Raw genomic sequence first — 26175 nt, 5'->3', positions numbered from 1 at the left:
GCTATAAAATATTTATTTATGTTCAATACAATCAAGCTGTTCCCCTAGATTTTATTTTTATTTTCCAGTTAAACGTAATACAAGTTTAGATAATGAGTAAGAATCGTGAAGGAATTTCACTGGGAAAAAATTTATTCTCCTTGACCGGAATTCGAACCCCGAGCTACCGAACTTAAACTACCGAGGCATCATTCCCCTCTGTAGAGATTAACTGGCTGAAGTATTTCCCCAGAAATATGGGGATCCGCGTTCGAATCCTGGTCAAGGCGAATGATTTTTTTCTCAATGGAATTTTCGCACAATTTGTTCGTTGAAGGTGACTCCATTAAGTTTTCAGCCTGGCTAGTCCCGTTATACTTAAATTAATGAGTAAGAAACCTAAATTATGTTACCTATTTCTGGGAACAGCAATCTGTATGTTATTGCTCCAAAGATGAACGTTATTTATCAAATTATTTATGTAGCTGTCGAATTTAACCCACAGATATTTAAATACGTTTGTAGTGCGAATATTGCTTTTAAATATATTTAATAGTTGTTCTTACCAATTCGTTCTACAATATTTAATAAGGATGATTTTTAGATCAATACCCTTTCAATAATAATAGATGTCTCCCCTTACCGTCATAGTTCTCAAATATTGATATTTTTATACTCAGCTACAATACAGTAAGTTTTGCTAGGTGCATAAGACATTATTGCAAAAGCATAATTTTGCTAGGAATAAATTTTTAATTCAGAACATACCATGCACTGATTGGCCACTAGTTTTCAAACTTTACTTACGACATATCTAGTGAGCTATAACTAGTGAGCGTTAGGATACTCAAGCGGTGTTGATTCCTAATTTTCTCTTTATATTGATGACGATATTTGCCATTTCTCTTCATGCGGTAGAGAATCGATCTAAGCACTATACATATATTTCACGTTTAAAAAAATCTCCTAACTTAAATGTGTAAGTGGGTTACTCGGTCGCGTGAATATACACCATATTTCGCTGCAATACATTTCTGACGTCCCGGCTCAAGCGAGTGAGTAAGTGGGAAAATAAATATTCAGGGGCTTCCTCATTTCCATTAATAGACAGCGAGTGGGTTGGATGAGATGTTGATTCGGAATGTGAGGAGGACTAGGGAAAAGGGGGTTCGCTTACCGAATCGGAATGAATTTTATGGAAATGCGGTGATAGTGTTGGGAGCGTGCTGGAAGTGCCTCCTCAAATGAAATACATACATCTCACAAATACACCACCGACCGGGGCTCCCAATCGAGCTGAAGTTCAGTTCGTATTTCACGACCGTATATAGACAATATTCCCGAACGAGGCAGAACATTGCAAAATTCAGTATTTTAAATGAAAGCGTGTCAATTGTTTCATTCAACGCATAAGTTGGTATGTGATAATTCGTATTCGATATATTCTTTAAGTAAAAAATAACGCCCATAAAAAACGTCTGTAACTTTAACATTTGCTACATGGCCTAACCTTTATTCAGAATACTCATAGATCATTTCTGTCATATTCAAATTGTGAATGGATAATAATAATTAACTGTCATAGATTGGACTAAAATTCAAACATTGCCCTCAGTAACTTTTAACAGTGATGAAAAATTGTCTTATTTATTCTTTATAGTATCTCTTTAGTAAATTCTTTCATTCTACGTCCGTGTAAGTTGGCATGTGATAATTCGTATTCGATATATTATTTATGCAAAAAGTAACGCCCATGAAAAACAACTATAAACGGGCTACTTTAGCTTTTGTTACATGACCTAACCTTTATTCAGAATACTAATACATCTATTTTTGTCATATTTAAATTGAACATTGATAACGGCATGTCAAACATTTCACTAAAACTCAAACACTGCCCTCAATTTCTAATTGGAATGACCGTTTTTTTTCCAAAAATCCTTATTAATTCCATTTCAACTAACCCGTGGTTATGATAATTATATTTTATTTATATAATTAAAATTTTTACAGTGTGTCGGAGTAAGAATGACTCAGTAATGATATTTCTACAAATTTGTTTTTAAAGAATCCGAACCTCAGATGCAAAGGTAATTTTTCAGGCAAAGCCCAACGTTTTCTTTTCAAGGGGTCTCATTAGGGTAACAAAAAAAATCCATGCACACTTACGATGGCTAGGGTAACTCATCGGTAATCTCTCTATTAATTGTTTATTTTTGAGCTCTACGCGCAGTTGAGGATCTATGTTAGACAACAGAAATTTACATGCATTTAAAAAAATATCTATGGTCATGAAATTTTCTCTTATTTTTATAATATGGGATAAAAAGCAAAGCGAACGGAGAAATCCCTGAAGTTGTGTTTTCTTGCACAAATGTATCAATTCATATATGGGACTCGGTATTGCTGCACTAAGTGATCATGCGCTTGAGGACGAACGAAAATATGGCACTAGATGAATCTTATGGTGTATATTTACGTTTTAAGACGCCAAGCGAAAATAGAAAACTAATAATTGTGGAAAGTGAAGTTACTGCTAACGGTTATTCAATTAACTCGATGTTTAGTTAAAATAATTTTGCTAAAAGGGAAATTTGATTTCGTCTAGCATCACCTTTTTCCGGATATCTCTTAATATGTCGTTCCTGTTATTAATTGTAACAAGCTTTTTGATTTTCGTTGGCATATGCCTCTCAAGCTTAAGTCCAAAATATTTTTCACGCAAAAATCGTTGCAAAGCAATTAATCTGCTCCTACTTATCTGCCCTTTTCCAGCCATGACTGTCTGGGTTATGCTGTAAATTTAACATTTTACAGGCATGAAAAATATTCTACTGTATTCTGTTTAGTTTATCTTTAACCAGTGGAATCATTTCCAGAAATCATGGACGCTAACGTAGGTTTCCTGACGGTGACTCAACGGTTTAAAATGAATTTCTCTTTTGAAAATTTAGTCAGATAAACTTCTCATAAATATTTAATGTAACTGTGAAGAATTTCGTATCTTTAATACCCTCTTATGGGAAGTGCTTTAACTCTTGCGATGTGACCATATGAGAGAACCACATAGGGGCTTTTAAGTGCGCTGAATTTATTCATGGCATTGACGGTTGCGGGATATTACGAGCCCAGTTGGGGTCAGAGGCATTTCGACCCGTCGACCAACGCGTCAGATATCCCTGCCTTAGATCATGGTCAATTGAGAGGATGGGACAGTGAGACGGAAGCCAGCAAGGTTTTTAAAGTGAGGAATAAGACGTAGCGATGTTTAAAAAGGTTTCACTGGCTGGAAAATAAATTTTATTTTCATGTGAGACAGATGCGTTGCGTGAAATATTTCGCTAATATTAAAATTAAAAGATATTTCTGCTGCTATTCTCCCCGGTTTCTTAGAATTTATCCTTATTTGGATATTGTTTTGCTCATTGACTAATTTTATGGACATTTTTATCCCGCAATTTAGTGGAAAATTCGCATTTATTGCAAGTTCCGATTATTTCCAGCACCAATATATACCTACCACATTTTGCATTACCGACTACCTTGAAACCAAACCGGGTTATTTAAGCTATATATTTTGGAATTTGCAATAAATAAAGATCTTACGGGATGTGCATTGGGTTGAAAAATGTGAAGTACTACTAATTTATGTTGTTTTTGGCTCCAAACAGATTGTGATGCCATTCTCCTCGAGATCATGATATTTATAACACAACCGATACATCAAATTTATATCACAACCAATGAAAAACGTATCCTCCACTAATTTTTCGTAATTAAATATTACCTTCGCCAGGGCATTACATAAAGGAAACTAGAAGGTACAAGTCCTTAAATATTACTTAAGTCCTTAAAAATGAACATCAATAAAAGTTATGAAACTGATAATACTTTGGACATTATTTTAGGTAATTATATCAATTTAATATCAGCTATATTATATTAATGAGGGAAACTCTGTTAATGTATTTTGAATATAGATGAATGACAAGGCGCGGACTAGTTTCGATGTTGGCGCGCGTCGCTGCTGAAATACTTTTAAATACTGGCATTACAGCCCGAAAAGAGCCCATAATCATTATTCTCCTTTTATAACTCTCGAAATTAAGAGGTCGCCGTCTCCTGGCACCAATTCGTATTAGGTCATCTTCCACGTCATCCAGGCACCTCTTTAGGGGGAAGCCTTCTCTCCTCTTGCCTCCGACTCTTGTGTCCGCCGAAATTTCTTATTTTCCGGAATTCTATACATATGACGAAGCCCCGTCAGTCTGGCGCACTTGACTTCACTTGCCGTAGTCTGTATAGCTTGGCGTTAGTGCGGATGCGTCAAGAGAAAATACACTATGTAATGCAAGAAATAGGTTTAAAAATGAGGCTTTACTTCATTCATAATGATAGCTGGTATGATAGCATAGAAATAAAAGCCGAAGTATCATCAGTGTCATAATTTTTACTGGTGTTAAATTTTTCATGCAAAAGTTGAGCACTTGCAGTTGGTGGTACCATCTGGTTTTCTTCACATAAAGCCCTAGTGAAGGAAGTATTTAATTTTAATATCCAAACCTGTGGAATGAGGCGGTTTTGTCCGAGGCAGTGAGAGGATATTTCCGATTTTAGAACGAACGCGAAGAGGCGGAAAGAGTAGGGGTGGGGTTTGATTCAGGATTCCAGGGCTTTCGAGATAAAACGCACGGTGCGTCACTCAGGCATCACGCTTACGACCCCGGAAGGAAGCCATAAGAGGTGCTTGGGATAGCACCCGCGGGCCACGTGCACGGAACATCAAAACATCGACGCGAGCTTGCCACTCAAATTGCGTAGCAAAATCTTTAGCTTGTAGGCTGGCAGATAAAAAGTAGCCATGAAAAGGAGATGATAGGTGCGAATCTGAGTGAATTTAATTTGAAATTGCGTCAGTATAAACTTCTGGGTTTTGTTTGGTCTGTGGCGGATTGACAGAGGGGGGCGGGAGGGACGACCAAGTAATCTATTTTATAAAAAGATTTTTCGATCAAGTAATTTCAATGTGAGTTTCAAGAAAAGATTGTCGCATTATTATCCATTGCATATACTTCTGAGGGTTTTGCTCAATTTTCAGATGCATAGAGGACTTCATCCTTTAACAAGATCCGATTACTGTTAAATTTTTCTCCAAATATTTCTGCTACGGGTCACAAGGGCTACGATAACAAGACTTTCATCGGTACTTTTCAGCGAACAAATTTTGATAAAACCAACCCTGTTTTAATACTTACGCGGCACTTTCGGTTCTTCGACCGCAAGATTTCCACTTTTCTTTTTCTTCTTCACGTTAAATCGAAGAGAACGAGGGAAAGACTAAAGTTAAAATGTGAAGAATAAATATAGAAGGGAGCGAAATGAGACCCCCGTCTCTGATTTATCTTGATAAATACAATGATGAGATCGTTGACAGGTGCGAAAAGGAAGATAAAAGATGGGCCTGCAGAGGTCACGAGTGTTATTTTATTTCACAGTTCACGTTATGCAGGGTCCAAGGAAAATGGATGATGCTGAGAGCTGCTGGGTTTCCCGAGGCGGTTCGGAGCCTTTGGTCCTGGGGACCCAGGCCAATTTTTTAGGGTTATTTTATCCACGTAAGTTAAATATCATGAAAAAAGGGCACCCTTGGAAGCGGATCACCCGCCCTGCATGCAGTGACTGAGCTTAAAACGCCACGCATCGCCTCTGGCATGTTTATAGGGTTCTAGCTCCTAGCATTTCCAGGATTACTGTGAGGACACATCCAAAGTCTTCACGCGGGATTTAAACTCGGACCCAATCAGTAGCCGAACGCACTGCCCACTGGACCACTCAGAGGAATATCAGTAGATTTCAAGAGGCTTAACTGAAGATTTCTCTCTATAGATCGTGAAGGATTGGCGACTCTAAATGAAAAATTCTTTGGAGAACAAATTGCTGCACAACGAGGTTTTCTAGGGTTTTCCAATAGACTTTCGGAAGGTTTTCTATTGTGCCCATTCTTAAGATGTTGGTTAGGATTTATATTTGAAGGTTTTTTCAACATTAAATTAAATTTATTATTTTCGTATATATTGAGAGTTCACAAAAGTCAATTCGCGATTAGATGATTTCAATGTGTGTGCCTGAGACCGCTGAAGTAATTTCTCTCGGCCATCCCTGAGGTTTTCAATGCAGGAATTGCAGTGGGGTATTAAGAAACTACATTATAACTAATATATTCACCTTCATTAAGGTTTGAAGTGGATTTTTATGAAATTATCTGAAATCCTCTTGAATCCCACGCCAAATTCTTTTATTGACTCATGATTTTCGTAAGGGTGCACCACACTCCCAGCTTGGCAATGTATCAAATAGAAAACTTCCTTGTCCACGTACTTTCTGGGGAGTTTTTCCTCACGTGTCTGCTTTGTATGAGACATCGGAACAAAGGGAGGGTGAGGATGAAGCTGTTGCGTTGTTTACTACCTCGTTGCACGGTCTATAAACGGTGGATCCCTTGATTCACCTTCAAAACTTCTTTCCGAGACTCCACGTAAGCTCTGACGTCAATGTTCGGCATGCTCGGGAGATTGGACGTCCGTGATATTATTCCTGGGCCCTTACTGGCCGCATTCGCCATTGAGCTCTACCGTTTCATAATGGCCGAACGTGGTGCGGAGGGAGGTATTTGAAGACCGAATCACGTCCAACGTCCTCTTGCGAAAGTTCGCGATGAACGTTCTTAGGACATTTGAGGAATCACCTAGGCAGGAGCGGTCCTCAATGTGGTATTCCAGGGCCAGATTTAGGATGAGGGTGGCCCGTGTCCCGTTTTGGTTGGAGGCTGCTTGGAGTTGTTGAAATTTGTAACGTAATACCAGGAAGACGTACCACCAGTGTCGGATACAGATGAGGGGCGCGCGCCCCTCTCTTGCGGGTCCGCCCGTATTGCCAAACATTGCAGAACCAAAATTGCAACTTTTTTATATCATTACATGGCATTGTCTTTTACATGTGTATAATTACTTTAGTTAAAATTTTATTTTACTCTGACTGTGACTTGATTATTTTTATTACGATAAAAGTAAAGGTAACTCAAGATATCTTTTGCGCCCCCCCCTTGAGTGTTTTCTATATCAGCTACTGCGTACCACTGGTTGCGTTCAAACCTAAATTAACAACGCCAAGGGATAAAGTGTTTATTAGCAGCAGCGTTAAAAATTTATTAACGTCAATGTTGACGACTATGTTAACCAAAAAAATAACCCAGCTTCAATTCGTTTCCCCTCATGCGTGATTATTTTTCTCTTTTTTCCGATTTTGTGTGATTTACCTTTATATTGGCGGAACTACAACTCTATATACATTTGTAACTTCATGCTGATATAATAAGTTAGAACTGCGTGATTAATCGCGAAAAAATACAAAATACGACCAGTCGGACCAGAGGGTTGGTGGATGGCCCAGGACCCGGGCACTTTGGCCCCCCGCATTGATCCGGCCCTGCGGTATTTACCAAATTAATATGTTTTCCAACATTTTCCAACTCATTTTTAATTGTGTGGTATTCCATGTGATTATTGTGGCAGGAAGAAGCTTCAGCGTCAGAAAGAAGAACATTTATGTGCTTACAGAAATAGCAAAGACGTTAAAAGTAATTTCAACTGATTCAGGCGTGATATAGTGGAAGTTCTTAATTATTGAAATGAAATCAGTGACATCTGGTACAAGATCTGTGAGTCAAAACGCATCGCGTCGCGAAATATTGTTGAAAAGTGAAACTACCTTTCAATTCAGCATGATGAAAGCAATTTTGCTAGGCACTTAATATGTAGCTGCCACTGGTGTGATCTTAAAATGTTTATTTTAAAATTTTATATTTTGAACTTATTAGTTTATATTTTAAAATGTTGCAACTACCGACGCGAATTAGATTCTGAAGGAAGGCTAGACATTTAAAAATTTTAATAACCAGGAAAAAATCTCATAAACGAATATCTTTACCCATCCTTTTCCCCTATTCTGGCGTCCGTTGCAAATATTGTCTCTTCTTCCGTTAGGTGACTAGGCACTCCATCCGTCGGATGAGACGTTAAGCTGAGGTCCCCTTGGCGTCTTTCTTTAGAGCAGCCTAATGCCAAACCCCGTCTTCCTATTCATCCTTCCTAACCTAACCTCCCTTACGGCGTAAATAGCTATCGTTCGCCTCCTCCAAAAATCATCATAAAGAAGTCAATTAGAGTGAATAATTAGGGAATCATGAATATTATGAAATATTAGGGAATAATTTGATAAGTTTGAAGGGATAGGTATTCATATAACGTGCATGTAATGGAAAGATTGAGGGTCATGTTTAGATTTGGTGAGGAATTAAAAAAGGGAAAGAAGGAATGTGTTAAGCAGAGGAATGATTCAGCGGCTCAGTTTAAGACTGGGGAAATGGTATGGGCTAAGCGATATGTAATGTGGCTGTGAAAAGTAAACATTGAGAAGAAGAGAGCGAAAATTAGGTAAATAATTTATAGAGGTAGGCTTGGAGGAGGATCGGAGGAAGGAGCTACATGGGTGAATTGGAGTCAAAGATGAGGTTATGCTGGGTCGAGTTTACAAGGATTGATTATTGATACTTTGCAAAACTACTTAGAGAGATATAGTGGAAACTGCGGAGAGATATAGTAAAAGAAATGTAAAAACCAACGACCTCGTGGCGTCCCCGAAGAGGATTTGTAAATGAATCAGACGCGTAAACAAACCTTGCGCCGATCCGCAGACAGTAGTCGTTTTTCCCAGGGACGCAACAGAGGACTTGATGAGTCGTAAATGTACTCAAAGATCGATTCCACTCCAATCTCTGCTTGCCAGCTCCAACCCTAACTCTGCACTCCGTACATTATATCCCCAACTCCCTTCCCAAACATTCCGTCACCTCCCCTACCCCTGCTTGTTGGAGTAAACAAGCGATCGGTTCACGGTGTTGCCACTGAGGAGTCACGCGAACCGTGAAGCCGAACACGCAGAGGTGGAGTGTACCTATCGACAATGTGACAGTGTTATTACGGTAGGAGCCGCATCGAGTACAATATGGAAAGTATCTTCTGAATTATTTCGTCTAATTTGAATCACATTTGGTTTTATTTACCAATTTAAATCGATTTTTTATTTTCTTCTATATTACTGATAGCTCTTTTCCAAAATGTCGCGTAAAACTGCATACCTATCGATATTTGTTCCAGGGATATTGCGGTAGAGGCCGTGTCAAGTGCAATACGGAAAATAATTTCAGAATAATTTCGACTAATTTTATTTATATGTTATTTTATTTGGGTATTTCAATCGATTTTTGTTATTTTCTCCGATATTGCTATTTTCTTTTTTCCATAATTTTGCGTAAAAAATGTTTAGCCCAAAATATTCCAACGTACGTGATTTTTTAACGTTAAATAATGTGCACAGCATTTTATATAATTTTCAATTTTTGGAAGAATTAAAATATACGATTGGAAACTGCTAATTTTAATAAAATCTTTAGGCACGCTATGTAATTTAACTGATCGCTGCTTTTCAAATCGCGCTGAATACTCCAGAAGAACTGCCTTTTTTTAAACACCGTATCAATATAATGTAATGTATTTTGTGATTTGCATGTTTTACACACGTGCTTCAGATAGTACGGTTCATGGGATATGCGCCGTGAAAGGAATTTTGCCGGATTTCAATGGTATGATTCGGTTAACCAGAGCCAACTGCGTATCGGTAGTTGGGAAAAAAATCATTTTAAATTTCTTTAATTTGGAGCGTTTTGGTAGCCGATTTGATAATCGTGCGTCTTTGATTGTCTCTTTAAATAATTTGCTGAGTACACCGAAAAATGGTAAGAATCAGTTTTATTCGTTGGCTGGATAATTGGTGTCTATACGTTCAATGAATGAAATATTCCCAGATTTATAGAAGAAAAGTTCTCCAGTCGAGAACAATTGGATCGCTTGTTGCAGAAACCCATGCCTAACAATTTGCTAATGCTAGGGAAATTAAAAAGATTTTTACTTTTGTAATTTAGGAGTTTCCGAGTTATAAGAATAATCTTATGCTTAGTCTAAAGCCTATAGAATTATTGCAGATGTCTAGTTTCTCACCAAACGATGTATTTAAAATTGTGCATTCATAATTTACTGAAAAGTAAAATTCTAAAAAATGTCGGTAATAGGGTTTAATCTGTAATGAACGAATCAATTTTGGTTTCCATGTATTCGCTTATTGTTTTAAGTTAAGAATGTCTGTATTTATAGATCATTTTCCTTGTTCCGTCATTCTCTTAGGAAATGATAGCTGTTTCTCGCTAAAGTTTATGCTTTTTCATAATTTGTAAGGGCATAAGCGTTATTCTCGAAGTTATTTCTGATGTTTTTTTATCATTTAAATGGCTTTCAATCACTTGATCAAACATCAAATTCCTCGCTGAATTATATATAATAGTTAAATGATAATTCATCATTTTGTTCCTCATGGGCTAGCATTGTCTCAGCAGTTCTTTACTTCACAGATACTACGGAGAGAATTGTAAAACATTACCTGCGTATCACCTATTTCAAATGGCAAAGGTATTTTCTACATATATGTCATAGGTTGTCCTTAATGGCTACCTAAAGTTACTCCGTTTTATATAATTAATTCTATTCTGTACTTTTTATTTTTTGGAGTAATAAACAATTTATTATTATTATTATATACTGTCTTGAAATATTTAGCTGCATTACAAGCTTCAATTGGAAAATGTTCAAGTCCCCACAAATCTCCGATGCATGAGGCAACACACAAAAGATAGTTTCTTGATTTTTTTCTCACCAGATGAAGCATTGGCGTTTTCAATCACGTGAAGCGATTCTGGACAATTCTGCGCGGCGTATTTGCACGCGATTCACAAGAAATAACCTATCGGCATGTCGAAGGTGATGGTGAATAACCTCCAACCCGGATATATTGCGTTCCAGTCGCCGAGTCTTCCGATTTGCAATCATGGGATCAATATGATTGGGGGTGGGTATCGAATAGCATTTCTCCAGAGGGTTCATCCCCAATAAACGATATGTGCCTTCCACTTGACCGCACTCTTGGCCTCTTCTTGATTGTTGACCGGCTTCTCGGGTGACCGCGGCGACGCAGCCATGTCCTTGGCGGAGTCTCCCGAGGGTATGAGACGTCCATTCCACTCCATTACCCCACTTCCGACTACGCATGCCTCCTCGTACCACCCTTTATTCCAGCCCTGGAAAATTCGATGGATATCTCGAGGGAAATGATTGGTGAAGGAAAAATATGAATAGGTGATGATTAGCTGTATATTTCGTAGTGAATATAGGGCGGTTAGTGAAAATATCTTTTTTATCAGGTTATTATTACCAAGGGGTGGTCAATGCGAATTATTTTCCTTGCACCAAGGTTTCACATATTTATTTAAGCATTACCAAGGCTTAGGGAAGTAATAAAAAAACAGGCTATCAAAGAGGAAATTATTAGTGTTGACCAAAGCTCCATAAGAATAACCAGGAATAATAATTTTTCAAAGAAAATCCCCAATTATGATGAATTTTTTCACCTGCATCTCTGAGAAATTCACTGGCTCAATGCCATTATATGACGGTCATAATTATTCTTTTCCAATGAATGTTCTACCTTCACCATCGGAAGTTCAATTGATTCATCTAGGGAAATGAATTATGAAGAAAAATCCTAATAATTGTTGATTTTTCTGAATATATGAATGTAGGACAAAAATTATTGATTTATTTTTGCTTACACATTAAGCGTATTAACTCACTCAGTGATCCAATCCGTAGGCTGGTTTGAGTGGAGAAGAGTGAAGGTCATCCTACATCAACACTAAAATACTCATTACCTCAGCGGTTCATTCCCTAGGCTCTTTCCCTTTAGATCGTAAGGTTAGCCTATCGTAGACTAACAAGGGAAGTTCCTCAAGTATCACGAGCAGATCTAGTTCAAATTTTGCTAGATGTTAGGAAATGGATACCCAAGGTCTAGTTTTTGTTTCAGCCGCCAACTCTTAATACTTTTCGAGATATTAGCGACGGAAAGTACCAGGAAAATGCCTAAAGGTATGTAGCCCATAACAAAACAATACACCGTCAGTGCTCTCCACCCTAGCAACGGAGTATAAAGGCCGTTTTACACGGGGAACGGAATTTCGCAGGTTAGAACTGCATTAATTTCTAAAATGGCGTGGAATTGCGCGAATGCATGAACGAAATTGGAACAGGGGCTATTTTGGTATCTCACGTCCACGCATTCTCGCATGTGCTCTATCAGTTCAGCGGTTTACACGACGCAATTTCGACTGCGCCTTCGTAAGGTGCACAACTGATTCTGCAATGACGTGCCCCGTGTAAAACGGCCTTGAGGAACTGTTATTGCATTGCGGGTTGCGTTACATTCAAGCGTTTCCCTAGTACTCTTGCACTTCCCGTCACCATTATGTCAAAAAGTATTGAGTGTTGGAAGCTGAAACAAAACTCTGCAGCATGGGTATGCATTTCCTAACAGTTGGCAAAATTGAACGAGATCTCGTGGTGACACTTGAGGGTACAGGCTTAAGCATAACACGCTATCAAGGTAGGGGTACCAACTCTTCGCCAACCCTGATCCACTTCCCAAACCGAGGATCTTTTGGGTGGTGTTTCCGTAGTTTTTATTCCGGACTTCGAAACGGGGGCCATTTGTTTAGTTACCGAGCGGTCTTCCTACTAAGATACTCTCATCCTACACTAAGGTAAAGACATGTTAATCCCACACATTTAGGGTTGGGGATATATTTCCTTCCCCTGTACCACCGTCCACTGCGCGGATCTTTGTTGGGAGTGGCTAAAGCATATATTAACCCTTAAATTCCTCCCCTAAATAACCTTTATTTCGTCTCTAAAGGGGTTATAAATATCGTAAGTGAAGAGGTGATAAAATAAGATGGAAATAGGCGATGTGATTTTGTTTTTTCTAGGAAAATATCAGACGAAAATTTAAGATTGCTCTTAAATATCTAAATCCCTGGAGTATTTAACCACTCAATTGTTTTAACGTGTAAATTGGTTTGGAAATACATTTCGTAAGATTCTCTCCTGATAAATGAACTATAATGAAGAGCAACGGCAACGCATGTTGTATTGGAAGCGATGAAATCATTCCTGAAAGTTTAAGGTCAATGCCTCATTCAGGCACGGCCAACGCGCCACTAAACCAAGTTCATTCTTTTTAACCTTTATTTCCTCAATGCAGCCCTTAGGCCTTCGCATAAATTTTGATCTGGGAAATTTTTATTCAAAATAAATTGAAACTTCATGTAGTTTGGCCTTCTTTCAATAAATTATTTATCTTGACAACGCTCTCTTTCGTAAATTCCCGGTATCTCTACGTTACATAACAATAACTTTTTCTCGTTTGTGAAAATCTATGTTAGTATTAATAGGCTGGTTATTGGGTTTCCATCTGCTTTTCAGCGGCAGATATGACCGAAACCCTGGCCCGTTGTTATATCGTTTGTTGAAAGTTAAGAATAACGTGTTATTAACCTCCCTCAAAAGTTCATACTTTATTTTTAGATTTTATTACTCTTGAAAATTCACCAAATAAAGTTTAATAAATGGCTTTGTCTTCAAAACGAGTAATCATTGCTATGTGTTATACTTTGACTTACTGTGAGCACTTTACGGCCTAAATTATGAAAAGAATCATCAATTCATAAAGACAATTGCTAACCGCTAAGATAGCTCTGGAATGCAGCGCTTGAGTTATGCATTTGCTAGATATTGTTCGTAAATTTCCTTCATACGACGACGGTGACGACGACATTTTATTTTAAAGTTAGAAGTTGGAGTTGGAATTGTAATATTGAAATACCTATGTTCTTTGGCTCATGGCATTCTGAAGAAAACCTCTCGAAAAAGCCTTCAAGATTTGAAGGCATACGTATACAGCGTGGCAGGTTTCTGAATGCATGATGTGATATAGACGAAGATGCTTCATCGACATCATTTGACTTTCCGACTTTTCTTTCGTTCAATATTCGTCGTGGGTATGACGTGCATTCCGTCCTGCGTATTATTTGCCAATATAACTGTTGAATAACCGCATGTGATTGCATAACACGAAATTCCTCTCCTGGAACTGGAATACACCTAGCTGATGACATTACGTCAGTGGAATTGGAGAATGAAGAACTAACGTGCATGTTGTGGTGACGTTTCGAATGCTTGCAGTATATTTATTCCTGTTTACTAAAGTTACCCTGGTGATTCCTCCTCATGGTGCTTAAGTAACCTGGATACATCTTCTAAGAGTATTAACGTTCGTTGAACGTCGGGGAATTAATTGGTTACCCTAATCCTTACCGTTTTCTCTAAATTTTAGCTGTAATACATGTTTCAAACTTAAGCTATCATCTTCAGAATTTCAGAGAAGGCCTCTGTTAATTTAGATGTACCAAAGCTGTGCAAAAGATTCCTTGGTATTTTAGTGGATGTAAAGTTTCTATACTTGAGATGAAAATCAATGCTGATTACAGTTCACTCTCATTCATTCTACTCATTACATCATAAAGTTCACATTCCTGAAAAACTATGTATCATAGCGCAAGTTCTTTACAAGTATTACATCAAGAAAAATAGCAGAACGCATGTGGTCGAGCAAGAGTAATAATTCTTCATAACCTTTAAGTGAATAATGGGAACATTAACTCGAAATATCGGCCAGAATATAGTTCTAACAGATGTCACTCTAACATTCATCGATTAACTGATCACTTTCTATATTGATATAAGAAAGACAGGGATACTTTTTATTCAATAACGTACTGCAGCTAGGTTAGAATAAATATTTTATTTATATCACATTGCATATTTTGCTTTTTTTATTTTAGCATGCAATGATGAAGAATAGTAACGATATTTTCGGACTCCACAGTAATTTTGGGGGCATTTTCGATTCATCAAGGAGAAATCCTTATGATCACAAAAAATTATCATTAATCACTTTTTCTTAAATTTGTATTTGGTTGAAATTTTGAATCAATTTGTGCCAGGGACCGGGGGAAAGGGTAAAGCATTTAAGTTCAGCTTTCATATGGTAGAAAAATATTATTTTATGACGACAGTGAACTATGCTTTCTTTGATTTATATTTATAGATTTATTTCGCTTGTACGAACCTAGGTAGTCTTCCATTTTATTTTATCTATATCAAATGGAAAATCCTGTTGACATTTCTTCACAATGGTAATGAAGACGTATTGATTTCCTTAGGGAAACTTAAACCGTTAGTCTTATGTTACATTATGTATTTATTGAAAGCATCTTCATCCACTTTTAATACAATTAGAAACACTAACAGATGGAATTAGGAGCCCCAAATATTTGATTTGCGGGCGGAGACCCTCGCCTACCCTGAGGTCTCCTGACTCATGTTAATACATTAATACCTTTATCGCAGTACCCATTAAAGACATTCTTGGTGTGAAGAAAATGTTGAGGACTATCTCTGTCAGTGAAAACAATGGGTACTTGGTAATTTTCTCGGCTTCTGCCATTCACACACACTCCACAGTTTTCCTTTTTTTAGCTCTTAATCGTCTTAGCGGGGATTCACTACCAGCTCCCAGCAATTAGCTCTTGCTGGGCTTCCTACTAATACTCTTGAACTTTCGTGCTTGATTAGGTCAAAAATCTATGAAATTAATACTTTGATCTCATCAGCAGGGAATTATGCGTGATACCACGTTAGAGCTACGCTAAAATCCCTCGGGGAAAAGGTATTTCTTTCGGTTCCAGGTTGCGACGAAATTAAAACTTGAATATCTCGCCCTAGAAGAATAAAGTTTCATGTCTCTGCCTTTTTTAATTTTTCTCTCATACCCAAATACGTACTATATGCTGAATGCCTTGAAAAATTTCTGTCGACTCTTGAAAGATTATTCATTCCGTAAATTGAGTCAAAAAGTCTTCATGGAATGATTGATTACCACGCATAAAATTATTTTTATCCGATCAGAGTGCATTTAAGTTTTTCAGTCGGTGGCAAAGAGTGTGCTGAGTGTGCATCAGATAGAATTTCGATTGAATAGGAAAACATATCAATATGGGTCAAAATGTTAGTTAATTTTCGAGCAATCAAAGATTTCTAATGCAAGGACTTGGCTTATTATCTTAAAGACTTCGCATGTCAATGTAAATATCTTCTTACCATACTCTTGTATGTACAAGTATGCTTAGGTGCTGAATAACTGACTGAACTGACCTAGGTCATTTGCGGCTGAACTAATTTCAATTTTATTTAATTTCTTCAAAATATCTTTTTACCCCAATACCTCTTTCCCAGACCACCAGACTTTAATTTAGAAATTCATATTCTTTATTGTGCGACCATACCCCAAATCATGCCCCTGAAATTAAAATGTGCAAACTCTCCCCGAGGTATTTTTTTCGTGAAACATTAAAATGAGATAAGTGATACCCATTAATCCATTTACTTACTTGCACTTTGACTTGATTTAGAATTCAATCATATGTCCATTCTAAAAGAGAGGTTCCGTATAACATTGTATATATTTTTTTCCAGTAAATAACGTATTGGATGAATCCTACCGGATGGTTTACTAAGGTTATTCCTTTGAAGTTGCCGATGATTTTCTGTCCGAATCGTTCTTGATTTCCAAGGCAATGCTTTTCTGGTCTCGGAAACTGATAGATTCTCTTTTGCTGCGTCGGCAATCAATATACTTAGTAGACATACCATACGTTACTTGCTCAAAGTCATGTGTGATTGTTCATTTTGAAATGAAATTGAAAAACCAAATGATACAGGCATTGTTTTGTAGAACAGTGCCAGCCGCTCATAGTAAACATATATGCGACTAATCCCCCTATTTTGTGCACGTTCTTATCTTTCCAGCTCACAGCACTGGACTGTCGCCTTCACCATCTTCAGCAGCTGCCGCAGCCGTTTGCTCTTCGAAGCCCACGACACCTCCAGGCAGTAATGGTCACGCGCCAGAGGGCGTGGAAGAGGACTCTCCACCGCCGAGACCACCTCCTAAAAAGTCGCATGAGGCGAAAGCACAGGCGGCGGCCGCAGCCGCTGCGGCCACCGCTGCAACATCGGAAGACGTCGACCCTTCCCAGCCGCCTGCCCTTCCACCTAAGAGACACTCGAAGGCATCATCTGGATCGCAGTCTGTCGGTAAAGCAGAGCCACTGCCGGAACCTGCAGTAAATACCACCACCAAAACGGATTCCAGCTCCTCCACGGAAGGAACCTCAGCACCTGCCAAGGCAGACAGCAAGGAGAGTGCGGAAACGCCGCAGCCAGCGTCCCAAGAAGCGTCCAGCCCAGTAGAACCAGTCACCCCGAACCAAACAATGGTATCTGAGGCGACAGACTCTCCTGCAGGAGCCAATTCATCAGATGCCGTCTCACCCATTAAGAAAGATGAGGTCACCATCTCCCCAGTCACGGCAGATGGCTCAAAGGACGAGGTTAGCAAGTCGCCCGTCACGGGTGACGCACAGGACGGGAGTCAGATGTCCACCCCTGGACCCATGGGGACTATTACCCCAACATCAGTGGTCATCTCACCCCCTAACGATGAGGGTGGTTCCCTGGGAGAAAAAATCACGCCACTAGAGGAGGCGCCGGTGACCCCAAGCACGGAGGTGCAAGAGGGGTCTAGGGATACTCCCGCCAGTCGACCGCAGTCCACCGCGAATCCACCAGAGGTCGCGATAACGCCCCCTGATGACCAACCGCTCGATGACGCCAAGGACGACGCCCCGCGACCCAGTTCCGTCACTTCGAAAGAAATGGAAAGTACGTCCGTGGTGTCGAATAGCATTGTTACGGATTCCGCCGTAGTAGAGGACAAAGAATCTCCGTCCGAGGCAGCCGTAATAAGGAGGTCGGTGGTTGGGCAGGAAGAAGGGGTGGGAGAAGGCAAGGAGACTCCCAAGGGGCGGGACTCGGGGCTGTCATCCGATGAAGGTAGCACCCCGATAGCGGTCGTTCATGCGGATGATTCCGGTCAAGGTCCAGCCGCCGCCGCCGCCGACTCGGGCGAAGCCACTGAGGTACAGACCAGCGATCCTCCGGAAGCCGCGCAAGTGCCGGAGGAAGTAAACAAAACCGAGATCGTTCATGGTGAGAGTAATAGTCGACCGGCGTCCGCTGTCGTGGAGAAGACGGAAAGCATCCCCGCTTCCGAAGGCAAGTGCGAAAACGTATTGCCAATGGATTCCAAATCGCAGGAAAAGGAGACGGATAAAGTTTCTTCTACCGGTGTCAAAGAGGATGGTGATGGAGAGAGGATAGAGAAGGAAAAATCTTTCGGGTTCGGAGATTCCGCCAGCCAGGATACGGTCGTGCATGTCAAGACGGAAGGCTCCACCGAGATACCCAACTCTTCCTCCCAGGAGAAGGAAGTTTCCTCGAAAGAAGACGCCGCAGAAAGTCAAAAAGAGGTAGAAGCTATGCCAGTAGCAGAAGAAGTTACTAAGCAAGAAGTGGATGCTATTGTTGAAAAGCAGCCTACCGAGGTGAAAGAAGTGACGGAAGATGCTAGCAATGTGAGTGAAGTGACGTCACCAATTGCTGAGCCCGAACCAGGTCTGAAATCACCCGTGAAAGAAACGGAAGTTACATCTCCAGTTGCTCCCATAATTAGCCCTTCTCAGGATGAGAAACAGCCTTCGCCATCTTCAGTTGAAGATGAACCTTCTCCTCTTATGGCAGACGAAAAAGATGCAGTTTCAAAAGAGGAGAAGACCGTATCGTTGCCTCCAGAAGAACCAAAAGCAGCTGATCAAGTCCAAGAGCAAGTCGACAACACTGTGAAACCCACCTCTAAGGAGGACCCTGCTCCAGTATCACCTACGAAAGAGGAACCGATTTTGCCCCCTACCGAACCTGCAGTTAAGGATGCCGAACCTGCTCCGCTATCCCCAACCAGAAGCAGAGAAGCAGAACAGTCTCCTGCACCTGCTGAAGAAGAGAGTTCCCTAGTTCAAAGGGAAGAGGAGATACCTGTGTCGCCATCCAAAGAAAATAAAGAGGAAGTTCCATCGCCAGTAAAAAATGACGTCCCAGTTGAAATGAAGGCTGAGGTGAAAGAGGAGGCCGTACCGGAGTCTCCCAAGGAAAAATCGGAGGCCAGCAGCGAAGACTTGCCCCCACCTCCGCCTCCGGAGGCGGAGAAAGAGTCCGAACAGCAAGCTACCGAAGCGATGCCTCCGCCCCCACCACCAGAAGATATGGAGGCAGCAAAGACAGAGGTCCCCGAGGTCGAGGTCCAAAAGTCACAAGAGAGACCCTTATCTGTCACTGAAGAAGAAGTTGCATCTATTCTTCTGGGACAGGCCGCAGCGACGGATATTGGAAAGACGGAAGAAAATCAGAAGCAAGAAGAAGAACAGAAGGATCTCCCTCCGCCTCCTCCAGCAGCACAAGAGAGTAACGCTGAAGAAGATTTCCCCCCTCCACCGCCTGAAATGACCGAGGACGTTGAGGTGCAGTCACCTGTGGATGCCAATGGGAGAACGAGGTCCGCATCATTCGAATTGGTGGAAGTTCTAAACCTCGGAGGGTCGTTGGAAGAGGGAGAGGAAGGTGCCGGCGAGGACAAGTTGCTAAGGGAAGGGAGAGGGCTGGTTAAGAGGGTCCCTACGCCCGTCAACGCAGACTGGCCACCGAACCAAGAGGAGGAGGACGAGGAAGAGGAGCGAGCCTCTATATCACCGGAAGCCACAGCGACGCCCTCAGTCACGCCAGAGTCGAAACAGTCTGAGGACGAAGGGGCTGGAGCGAAGCTCAACAAAGACGCCGCCTCTGGGAGTCTGGAGGGTATTTCAGAGGTAGCCAGCCCTAGGGCAGAAGTGAAGGAAGAAGAAAGCCCAAAAGAAATCGCTCCGAAGTCACCAGTTGCGAAGGAGACCAAGGAAGAAATTGCTGTAGAAAAATTAGGCAGTGCTGAAGGAGGTAAAGAATCACCTTTGGCGACAGTCGAGGCGATTGAACCTTCGGTGCCCAGTGCACCAGACGAAGAAATAATCGTTCCAGAGGGAGGTGAAAGAATTGCGGGAGATATAGAAGTACCAGAGTGCACTGTAACCAATCAAGGTCCTCCTCCAGAGGTGCTGGCTGCCTTAGAGGCGAAGTTGAACGCTGCCATTCAGCAAGAGGAAGAAGTGGTAGAAGAGAAAGAGAGAGCTAAGAGTTCCGAGGAGGTCAGGAAGGAAGTTGAAGAGGTCAGCAGAGTTGAGGTGGATGAAATAATCAAGGAAGCCGTTGTTGAAGCAGAGAGGAGGGATCGGGAGTCTAGAATGTCTGGGGAATTGGTAGATGAGGACACGGTCGTGGTCGAGGCGGCAACGAACGGCCACAGCCACGAGGAAGGGACGGAAGAAAAGAAAGCAGCAACGCCCGAGAGCGTAGCGACGCCTCCAGCGAGTGTTGAAGTGAATTCATTACCTGACCACGAGGCTATTAAATCCGAAAATCATAACGACGCCCATGCAGTCTCCAGTGAAGATGCCAAAGCCGTGGATGGCGAATCACCGAAGGTTGAGTCGCCGACGGTGGGAAAGGTGGACGAGAAAGCGGGTAAGGAGTCCCCGGAGGTGAAGAACGAGGTCATCGCCAATGATTCGGTAGAGAAGACGAATGGAGTGAATGGATCCCATGAGACGACGGAGGATCCAGCGGCGGTGACCAAAGTGAAGACGCCCGTCAAGTCAAAGGTCGACGGTGAGGTCAACGGTGACGCCGAAACTGAGGTTCGTGGATATTCTTAAGTTTTATCTTCTCTAGAGCTGCCCATAAAGTGTATGGAGTCAAACTACTCGAGAGTCTTTTTCAAAATGCTTCTTTTCTCTCTCTCTTTAACCTCCATTATTTTTATTCAAATTTATAAAAATATTTTCATATTTTAAATGATGAATTTTGTATATGTAGGGACACCGACGCAATCTTAATCAGCGTGACTATATGAGTTACTTTTTAACGGAATTACCCATGAAATTTATGTTTAACGATGAACACAACAGATTTGAACAGTGATAAATATTTATTAAAAAAATGAGAAACAAACGAAGAAAAACATTAATTTTTTTAATTAATCAATTAAATTATACTGTGGAAATTTTTATCAATTTTTAATAAGACTTTTATTATTAATTTTGGTCTAAATATTATTACTATAGGGATTAAAATTAAATTTTCTTCTGAAAATGAAATCAATTGCGGATTGGTTCGTGCAAAATCAGGAAATTGCTCCTTCACAAAGGCTTTTACTTCACTATAAATCTAATTGTAAGTAACTAAGTATCGTATCATTCAGTGAAATATGGCACCTATCTGGTGTTATAGCCTTTTTAATGGTAGCCCTACAATGGGATGGTGAAAAAACTATTCCCAATATTATCGACTTTATCGATACGCTGCGCTGTGCCTTAAGAAGCGTAAGTTTATTCAATGCATATTCTACACTGGCTTCTATCTCTGGTATACATTTACTCTGAGCAATTCACCTAAAAACTTATGACTCTCTTATTAGTGTGACTCCATGTATGGGCTCTAGTTCGTTTATCATCTCACGCAATTCGTGCTAGACAATATCTGTCTGTTGATTTGGCTTCCTTGCTTCGCTTCTTCGTGTTCTCACCTAAATGCGCATGCTTGCCACACTCGCAGCATATTTCACTGCACAACTTTCTTTTCAATTTTCTTTGTACAATTTATTTTTCGTTTCATTTGCTACTTTATCTTCATCCATATAAACCATTATCTAAATCTAATCCCTGTAAAAATAATATTCAAGCTCAGAAGCTATTTTTATTTAAACTTTTCTCAATGAACTGCAGGGGATCAATGAAATTTAACTACTTCCGCCAGTGAGTATGCTAAAGGATGGTTCGTAACATTTTAATTCGCTGATTACGTTGGCTGATGCTTTTTTATGGCCGCTCATTTATAAGTTGACTCAAGTATTTGGTATCGCTCGATGAATTTTGTAATTAAAAGCTGCTGATTTTGTAGAGTTCTTATTTTACTAGGAAACATGGGTTAGTAGCTGAAAGAATTAAGTAAAAATTGACATTTTTGATTTCATCTGGTTGAGAAAATATTTTTCGGTAGTTAATTCAACTGGTAGAAAACGTAAAATAAATATACTTAGATGTAAAACTTACTGATAAAAATAGTGAAATTTAAGTAAAAAAAATTGTACCTTGAACTGAATCAGAAATGCCAATTCTATTCAAATCTCTTATACTTTGGGATATAAGCATATTTTTGGATACATAGGCTCTTTAATTTAAGGTTTTCAATGGTTTAGCTAGTATTAGGTTCGATTGTTTCTGGCTTTACTTTGTGAAAATCCATTCTTAATAATAAAACGTTATTGTACTTTTCCCCACGATTTAATTAATACGACCGGTTTCGTCGCAGAGGCGACATCATCGGGTACAGAACGGTTATTATAACGGTTTCTGTACCTGATGATGTCGCCTCTGCGACGAAACCGGTCGTATTAATTAAATCGTGTGGAAAAGTACAATAACGTTTTATTATTAATTTAGTATTAGGTTATTTTTGCTCTTATCATGAGCCCTGAAGGAAGACTTTCATTCGTTTTCCATTTATAAAGTAAAGATACTCTGTGTAAGTGTTTGAGATATACATCCTAAACCTCAATCCTAACCAATCCGACTCCCAATTCCCGATGGTTTTGCAGAAGGTGGTCACACTGGAACATGGGCCGTAACAAGTGCAGTGAGCGTGAAGATGCAGCTTTGTGAAGGAGATAGCGGACGAAGACAAGCATTTTGGACAATTTTAAAATAATTTTATCCACTGTGATGGGTGGCGTACCGGTGGAAAGTTTTTAAATGTTGTTAAGGTGTGAAAGTTAAAATTTCGATAGTGGAGTGCAGCTCAAGATGAAAAACATTATGCTCAACTTTTGAATGAATTTTGACAGATATCAGTCACACATTTCCGCGGCTGTTGTACAGATAGAAGTAAAGATGAATCCGGGAAACCTCAAATGATATGATGCAATCACCATTACAATTAAAATAGGCTGCAGGATGAGGGATGAATGATACATACTTTATTGCATTGAAATGAGGGTGTATTTGGCCTTCTATACAAGTAAATTTTTCATGTATATACCTTCTTATTTAAGTGTAGACAAACTTCTGTCAAGGCTAATTGATTGAAGGGCATGGACGCGGAGCAGTCTTGGAGACTTAGTTTCAAATTGTGGATTTTAAATATTTACAAACGGATTGAATTAGAATTTTAAAGAAAAAGGGATACTTCTTCTCAGCCAAAATTAATGTTCTATGAAGTCCATGTCCACTTACTGATGGACATCTAACGTAAGAAATTATTTTATTCTATAAAAAAGTTTACGTATATATAAAAAAGGAGTCACTAGCTTTCGTAAGTTTCTGAGGTGGTATGCATGTATAAAAGGAAGTACATGTTAATAATAAAGCTTACTGATGGACGTAGGTTTCTTTGACGTATCGCATTTTTATAAAACCATCAATTTACTCATTTGTACATTGGAGTTGATGCTTTGACACAATGTTGGATATAAATGCTTGTTTTCTTATCACTTTTTAATGTTGCTCATAAATCGCCTCGAGTAACTGCCTCTTATTCCATCAATTACCGAAAATTACCACGGCAAATCTTAACGTGTAAATAATTTACATATCAATATATGTTCAGATCCCTGCGTCAGTAATTACCATTCAATGGAAATCCTACTAAGTTTTGTTGGAATTATTGGCTGGCTGAAGTGTCCTTGCCCAAGTTAGAAGGATAATTGTTCCAGAGACAAAGAAAATAGTCCATTTGTTAAAAATTTACCACTTGTAATTTTAACTACGCACGAAATGATGAGCGTGTTACATTTAAATCGAAGGAAAAAGATTTTTATGTGAGAAACGCATACCTACCTCATCGATTGATTCAACAAACCAACGGCGTAATTTCTAATCCTTCCCCGTGGTAGATTTTAACTAATACCACAGACATGGAGTCAATTTATTCACTCAGCTTTACCTGTTGTGAAAATGAAATGTGGACTTGAAAATCAAATTTGTGAAAATTGTTCTAAAATTTGTAAAACTATTTGCTTCAAGTTTTTAAAAAAGAAGTAAGAAATTGAATTGATAGGTAGTTTCATTTTATCTCTGGTGCTCCGACTGCCAATAATTGTAAAGAAAATCTAATGGTAATTAGGGAAACGTATTTTAAATATGAATAATAAAGAAATTCATATTGCTTTCTTATGTTATTTCTTGAAAAACCCATAATCCTATAAAATTTATCATTTTTATGGGAAATTTTGAAACACGTAGGCATTGTTCGTTGCCTTTTAAACCCCAATACCAAAGGGTTTTTTTTATAGAGAAATATATTTGAAGGAAATTATGTTTGATAGTGGGAATATTTAGAAATTTCGTTCCATTGCTGTATCTCTGCCAGGTTATAATTTAATTATCAAGAATAAAGAATGTGGAAATTATTATATTTCTACGCCAGAATGATGTATTCCATAATAAATACTTTAGCATGATCCTCAATGAGGTGAATAGTAGAAAAAATATCCCTGGTTGGGCACACACAAAAGACACAATTAAGATAAAACACTCACGAAACTAAATTTTCTGCGTGAATGTTTTATTTTTATTGTATCTTTGTGTGTGCCCAACCTGGGATATTTTTTTGGTATTCGATATATGTACAAAAGATGAGGAAAAGTTATGTGTGGTACTTGTTCATGTGTCAATCAAGAATATTTTCTATCTCATAATGCTTATATTGTAAGTGATTAGAAACTTTTGCCATTAATATTTATTTTTTTCATTTCAAAGTTTACTGCATCAGATTCATTAGAACTTTTAGCAGTGGTAGCATACATTCCTGGTTCAAAAGTTTTCATTTAAGGTTGACTTAAATAAAAAACTTTTGAACTTAAAAGCGGGCTGTTTAAAATAGATCAATTATTTGGGAGTTCTAGTCTGCATTGATATATTTTAGTATCGCATTCGAATTCGAATCGAAAGCTAGGCTTGTGTTTCATTTGGTTTGTCAGGATATATCGCGGGATTGAATTTTGTTTTTGACGATTACTCAATTTTGCGTCAGCATGACGTAATTGATTATACTACTACAGAGGATGAGAAAAGTTAAGCGTGGTACCTGCTCATGTTTTGGACCATTTTAATCAAGTATTCTTCGGTCTCATTTGAACGCTTACTGCGTCAGATTCCCTAGTTATTAGTATCAATGATGTATGTAAAAAATTCCTGTTTAAAAATTATTACTCCAAAGTTCACAGCTTTGAAAAAAAGGAGCTTTAGTGGTTAGCACTAGTGTGGAAGCTACTATCCTTAAATTTAAATAAAATGCTAGTTACAAAAAGTAATTATTAATAATTAATGCATTATAAAATATCTCATTAAATATGACACGTGGTAAAATAAAATATCGTGTGAAGTAAATGGAAGTGCAAAAGAGAAAATAATAAGAGCACACATTAAAAACGAGTGTTAGAACTTTTAGGCCACAAAATATAACGTTTTCAATGCAAAAATGTAAAAGCAATATAATTATTCATATTCACACACGCATCAAAAATAACATAAATATCATAATGGGACGTGAATGGAATGAAGGAACAACCAATGTTATGACTTTTTACTAGAAGTATTTTTACTCTTTACCTGTTTAATGAACAAGGTAAATAATTAAATATTTTAGACCCTAAATGAAGATATGATCTTTTAAATTAGGAAAGATTAGGCTTAGGGATTAAAAATTTTACAATTCCTACCTTTTAATTTAACAGTTGATATAACTTTCATGTTATTTGATGATTCTCAATTAGAAATGTGAAAATCCTTGATACCCTGATTCTCGATTGGCCATATTCTGTAATTTCGAAGGCCTGCAGGCGTTTCATTGACGGCTCTTATTTATAGAAGTAGCGGCGGAAGAGATGAAGGTCGCAACAGTGCTTGGTCCTAAACAGTTTATGGTATGCAGTGTGCACCCAGAGGAAGTGGAATTCCTTTGCCCCCAATCTGCAATTCTTCCTCGTGGATTTGGCACGGGATATGGCCGGCGTGAAACTGTCGGATGTCCGTACAAA

The 26175-nt window shown here is 39.1% G+C and overlaps 1 protein-coding gene across 3 annotated transcripts in view; it reads left to right on the top strand.

Moving 5' to 3' along the window:
• LOC124168057 (titin-like) overlaps window positions 1-26175 on the top strand; it is a 269897-nt gene that overhangs the window by 208846 nt on the left and 34876 nt on the right. For all 3 annotated transcript variants that reach the window (XM_046546159.1, XM_046546161.1, XM_046546160.1), the window contains one exon: window positions 16908-20779. In XM_046546159.1, the coding sequence (XP_046402115.1) occupies window positions 16908-20779 (3872 nt within the window). The remainder of the gene's footprint in view (window positions 1-16907; window positions 20780-26175) is intronic.

The sequence above is a fragment of the Ischnura elegans genome, chromosome 11 (assembly GCF_921293095.1).
Source record: "Ischnura elegans chromosome 11, ioIscEleg1.1, whole genome shotgun sequence".
Taxonomy (NCBI): domain Eukaryota; kingdom Metazoa; phylum Arthropoda; class Insecta; order Odonata; family Coenagrionidae; genus Ischnura; species Ischnura elegans.
The sequence above is the reverse complement of the archived record's forward strand: the minus strand, read 5'-3'. Positions and strand labels throughout refer to the sequence as shown.